The sequence below is a fragment of the Dipteris shenzhenensis genome, chromosome 26 (genome assembly GCF_047967505.1).
Source record: "Dipteris shenzhenensis isolate YYH24624 ecotype China chromosome 26, Dip_SZ_1.0, whole genome shotgun sequence".
Lineage (NCBI taxonomy): Eukaryota > Viridiplantae > Streptophyta > Polypodiopsida > Gleicheniales > Dipteridaceae > Dipteris > Dipteris shenzhenensis.
Window position 1 is genome coordinate 7,949,988 of NC_141621.1, and position 6,091 is coordinate 7,956,078.

At 48.0% G+C, this 6,091-nt stretch overlaps 1 protein-coding gene across 1 annotated transcript; it reads right to left on the reverse strand.

Moving 5' to 3' along the window:
- Positions 1–579: 579 nt before the first annotated feature.
- LOC147884613 (FRIGIDA-like protein 4b) lies at positions 580–3,829 on the reverse strand. The gene is made up of 4 exons (XM_087397723.1): positions 2,564–3,829; positions 2,192–2,367; positions 1,300–2,081; positions 580–1,133 (listed from the first exon to the last, which is right to left on the reverse strand). The coding sequence occupies exons 1-3, from the start codon at positions 3,708–3,710 to the stop codon at positions 1,548–1,550; spliced, it is 1,857 nt and encodes a 618-aa protein (XP_087253849.1). The 5' UTR covers positions 3,711–3,829; the 3' UTR covers positions 580–1,133; positions 1,300–1,547.
- Between the last annotated feature and the right edge of the window lie 2,262 nt (positions 3,830–6,091).

Sequence of the window (6,091 nt, forward strand, 5' to 3'; positions counted from 1 at the left end):
GTCAGACACCTTCACATACTGAAAACAAGTTCGAATAAATACATGTTACTCTAATACTAGGACGAGCTTAGAAGTACAAGATTAGCTGATGTCATAGTTTGGCAAACAGTCAACGCCCTTCCCTCTTCCCAACTTCAGATTCAGATTCATGCCTAAGTTCAAGAACCATCACCGAAACCCATGCTCACAAACAGAAACATACAAGACCACCACTTTCACATAAACATACACTGTATAATGGGTTTTTCTCAAGGCTCCAACTCCATCAGGATGAAAATACATATATATATACATCAAGATAAATCCAGGAACATGCCCAAACTCATACCCTGAAAACACGATCTCATGACAGTCACTCACAAGGTTGAAAACCATAAACTCCATCATGCATAGCAGGGACTAGCTAGTATGGCATCCTCACCGACGTCATCAGTGCCCAATCGTGGGTGTAGACCATAGTATAAACATATGGTCTCACAGACATATTGACATCCCCACATGCACATACTCTGCACTTATATGTAAAGGTCTTCATACTAGGCTTTGTTAGAGCTTTGGAGATGACGGGAAACCTGAGTCAAGACACTCACAGAAAAGAGTAGCCAAAAAGCAGCTTCATCCAAGCTTGAGCTACATGCTTAAGTTGTTTTGGTTAAAGCAAAGAGGTCTATACCACAGAGAGAGAGAGAGAGAGAGAGAGAGGGTAGCTGATAGGGCAATGCACAGCTGAAAATATGTCATGAAATCAGCTTGCTCATGACAGGTGTAAATCCCCAAGAAATTTTGGAAGCAGAAGCACAGTCCTGCCATTTGATGAATGAGGAGGAAAACCACATTCTACAAATGAATTGTTTCTATTCGAGCAGCAAATACTCAGAACGTAAGTACATTATTATTTTTTTGGCATCTGTAAGTAGCAAGCGTGACAGTTCACAATATTTATTGTGCAAATAACCAGTGTATTCAAAGGTTACCAGAAAAATGCTTCCTCAGGTATCACTGTTCTGAAAGCTGAAGTAGGAACCTGAACAAAGCATGCAGCTCTGTGCTTTCACAATTTTATCCCCACGTGAAGTAAACTACATGCAAGGAAAGCTGAAGCTTTGCATATACCCCACATACTGTGCACGCCCCTGCCAAAAAAAAGGAAGCTAAACCATCACTAACATATGAATGAAGGTCTTCTCATATGTTTGCCTTATAATCACACCCCTTCAGCCTTCACAGATCAGAACAGGTATTATTCACAAAGTCAGCCAAAATGTTGTGTTTAAAAACAGTTCAGTGTGAAGACCTTACTTGGCAAGGCCCAGACGAGTCTGTCTCCTCTGAAGTCACGGATACAGGCCATCCAAGCTCCAAACGAACAAGTTGCAAAACAGCCTAGCTCTGGGACATAGCAGCTTCCAAAGATACGGGCAAATTACAAAAGTTTAGCCCCGACAAAACTGTGCAAAGGAGAGCAAGCAGTTCTCAGCACAGCCCATCTACATTACACACTGATCACAGCACAAAAAATCTTTTGTACAGATGGCACGCCCCTACAATCAATGCAAAAATGATGTTTGGTAAGCCGGAGCAGGAGGTGGAAGGCCACTGCCAAATTGATAACCCCCGAAGTTTGTGGCAGGATTCGCAAATGCCGCAGACCCATAAACAGAGGATGCCAAACCATCAGCTGCATAAAGATAGGAGGCCGGGAGGCCAACGGGACTTCGACTTCCTGTGGTATAAGCTGAACCATAGCTCCCTTGATTCCTCCTATCAAAGCTGCTTGGCAACGCTAGGCTATATGACGTCAAACCGACAGCTCCATACTGTGGCCTTTCAGGTGGGCAATAGAAAGATCTCTCTGTGGGTACAGACACTGGGTGTGACAAGCTGGTGCCTGTATTCGCTCGAGGTCTCTTTGCTTGAGCCTTCACTGCAACAGCAACCCTTTTCCTATCTGATTTGTTCTTTTCCAACTGTACCACTCGCTTTTGTATTGGAGAAGAAGGGAACTGCGATTCCAGTTCAAACTCCTCTATGCATTTTAAAACATTCTTCAATGCAGATAGCTCTTTGGTGGTAGAATCATTCTGCAGTCAAATTGCAGATCGGGTAAGAAAAAAATAAAATGCGACGATGTGCTCTTCAAGCAGGGCAGATGAAGCACATACTTCGAAAACTAAGGTAATATAGGCATTACCAGAGCAGCAGGAGAGTTTGATCCAGTCTTCAGTATTGATTGAGCAGACTTCTTGGCTTCCCTGAGGTAGGCCTTTAAAAGGGGACCAGGCTCGATGCGGTCCATGATCCCAAAGGCATACGCGAGTGAGATGGCTTCCATCTGCTTGCCATCGTTGGCTAATTGGTCCACAATATCTGAAAGAACACTCTCTTCCAAAGCTAAGGTCTTTGAAAAGCAAGATGAACCGTTTCAAATCGTAGAAAATTCATAACTACAGGACCTACTGCTCTGCTATGCTCAAACATGAACAGCTGAAATCCCAGACTCGCTCTCACAAAGGACTATATTCAGGCTCCCCTGTATGTTGAGTTATCACACAAAAAGACTCACCTGGAATCTTGGCCGTAAGGCCAAGTGACCTGCAAAGGGCAGGCGTCTGCCTTCGTCGTGCCACAGCAATTACCAGCTTGCATAGATCCTCTTCCTCACACTGGGAAGCAGTGCCAAATGTTCCAAGTAGCTGTAAGAACGCCTGGGCATCTAAGGAGTTGCTCGAGAGCGCTTCTCCTTGTAGATTCATCTTGGTCTTCCACTGATCCGCCATCTTTTTGGCCCGCTCCCTAATTTCATCCGGCACAACCGGAAACTCCGGTCCTAAGATGGGATGAGCTAGCGCTTGGCAAAGACACTCCAAGAGGAGAATACAGGCCCGACGATTTGCAGATATGCGAGACTCCTTCTTTTCCCCCTGGTTAGCTTCGTGCTCCGGGAAATAATAGCCCTCCAAAGAACCGATCACCAGCGCAGCTGGATCGCTAGCACTCTTCAATGCTGCTGGCAGCTCGGATCGAAGCCCATTGACGTCTTTCCTGCGTTCTACCATGTACTTCAGCAAGCCATCGGCGTCCATCTTCTCGCAAAGCTCCTTCAAATTCTGCCGGAGTTTCAATTCACTGGTCCTTGGAGCTGCAGCGCCCGCATCTTTCGCGCATTCCTTGGGAGGGGCCCTGCCGTTTGTCGCGGGGCCATACGCAGCCTTCAAAGCCGCCGGATCTTTCTCCGCAGCAGGTACTACGCATCCATTCGCCAACGGACCGGTTTCCTTGTCGATCTGCGTAACACGACTGTCCACCACAACCTCCAGGGCCGAAATGGCGTTCTTCTTGACAGCGGCTTCAGCATGCGAGACCTTTATTTCCTCCTCCCATTTGAGTTTCTCGTCGAGAAGCGCTGCGATGGCGGAATCTCTCAGCTCCTGCAGGCGTGCTTCCTTCGAGGAGATATCTTTCTCCCGCTTATCCAGAACCGCCTGGGTCGCTTTGACCTCAGCCTCAAAGCTCTTCTCCTTGTCGGAGAGCTCCCCGAGGCGCGTCTGCAGGACGAGCTCGGTCTGGGAGAGGTAATCATCGACTTCTTTCCAGTGGAGCAAGCAAGAGGCGAGGGAAGCGCGGTGATCGTCGAGGGTGAGGAAGGCCTGGTGAAGCTTTTCCTTTTTGGAGGGAAGGAGGGGGGAAAGGGGGAGGAGGAAAGGAGCCATGGAGGTCAAGGAGGAAGGGGAAAGAGCATCTGAAGGAATGTGGATAAGCAAAAAAGGAAGAAGCAGCAGAAGACAAGCGTGAATGCGAGCAAGCTCGGCGATGGCGATGGCGATGGCGATGGCGAAGATGACCAAAATGTATTGTATACAACCCTAACTTATATACCCCCTCCTCCCGCCGTCCGATCTCCATCCAACGGTTTGCTTTTCCCACACGTTCCTCTATCTCGCTCTACAGTCACCCGTACGGCCCAACCAGCGAGTGGCAATCACATGAAATTCTAAGAGGAGTTCCCGAAATGCTAGCTCAGCACCTCCTTTTGAAGCCCTGCTAGCCTAGCAGCCCAATGCCCAAGCACTCTGATTGGTCCAAAGAGAGCATCTTCATTCCTATTGGCTGCAGTGACCTGTAAAATCTTGGACAGGCCCTCATTAATCATAGGGTGGGATGGGAGAAGGCTTCATGGGGACATGACTTCTAAAATGCTGGCCTGGCATTTCAAAGCTCGAGTTGTAGCAATGGGAAGAGCGCGGGGAGCTCCTCTAACTAGCCCTGTTTCCACGCACCTCGAATGTGAATACCCCTCTCATTCCAGGCCAGTTCCACCATGTGGTTGGTTCACACCAACGTCTCTCGAATAGTTGGCGGTCGCCTGACAAGCATTTGGATGTGAGCTTGCATCCTCACACATTTTGCAAGGCCCTCTTTGGCCATCCGAGCGCTCTCCTCGCATGCAAAAACACTGGAATGCGAGCATTCGGGTGCGTGTTCAAGCGCCTGGTTGGTTCACACGAGGGTCTCTGGAATAGGTGACAGTCACCTCACAAGCATTTGGGTGTGAGCTTCAATCCTCCCAATTTGGCCATCTGAGTGCTTCCCAGCACTGAATTGACAAGCAGCAAATTGGGGGGCTCCAAGGTAGTCTAGCGTCAGACTATCCACAACTCCAAGGCCTCCAACATTCAATGCTCCAAGGCCTCCAGCATTCAATAGTCTAGCACCACCCTCCGTGTGGGCTGAAATCCCAAGTGCTCATTTTGCCATCGGAAATGCTACTAGTGCACAAACCAATGTCGCACCTCTTCTCCGTGGAACTAGGCCCTAAAGTCGGGCACTGTGGACATGCAAGGTTGCCCGCCCACATCCAACCCACGATCTAAATGCATTCAATACACCATGCACGGACATGGTCTGTAAACACCCTAAGAGTGGGTTCAGACCACCCCACCCGCCCATAGAGGAGGAAATAAAATTGATGCCCGTCGAGTGTGGTGGTTCACACTAATCGGCAGTCATCAAGCTACTAATTTATGTCACCAACATGTGATTGGTGTAGGAGAAGTTGGCCATGGAGTGGGCGGCATTCACAAGTCAAACACAAAACTTTTATGTCAGCTTCCGAGCCTATCCCTCCTATTGGGCCAAGTAAGACAGCAACTCTTCACACCACCTTTTAGAGGATGGGGGCAGGTGGTGTGAACCCACTCTAAGGCTAGCTTCACCAAAAAGCGGCGCCCGTGAAAATAGAGGGTGCAAACGTCTAGCTTGGCAAAATGGAGGATGTTTCCCCTCCCATTCACAAAAGGCAACATAAACATACATATTTATCAAATGTGTGCTTTGGATTGCACCAATAGTATGGTATCATAGTGGTATAGTATGCATGTACATAGATAATGGTCCTTGTTTCAAGACTCCATTCTACCTAATTTTTTGAAAGTAAGTGTGGGCCCTCCAAATTTTTCAGCCTGCCCAAGAACCTGGGCAAGATTTATGCACAAGCAGACATAAGTCAACCGCCATGTCACGCCCATGTCCGCCCTTTTGTGAAATGGCTTATCTAGGACTTCCCCCTTTTACACTTTTCCATTGGCTAAGGGTTCATCATTCAGGGACTTGTGGGCACTTGTTTGTGAAACCAATCTAACTAACAACGCTTCCCCACACTCAAGCAACATTGAAAAAACAATGCCCATGAAGGCCTTCCTTCTTCGTCGGAGTATTTAATGACACTTGACCGCAGGTTTTGCAGGCTATGTCATCCAACAGCGTCAACATCAAATGCTTGGGCATTGCAAGACTTGGCTAGAATGCTGAGATTTGTGGATGCTGCAATGCTCACCCAATTCTAGCCAATGATAATGCTTGGGTATTGCAAGGCTGGGCTAGAAGATGTGATTTATGGATCCTACTAGTGGGGCTGGGTCAGCACCACTAGCATGCACGGGGAGCCTCTCTATTGCAAACGAATTGCAATGGTGGAGGAAAAGCAAATGAAGGGTAGGTGGCGAGAGATAGACGTTCTAACCGTTCAGCAACAATAGCTAGCCTTGGCTAACATGGACAACCAACCACCTGATGGGCACATTTTAGGCCTTCC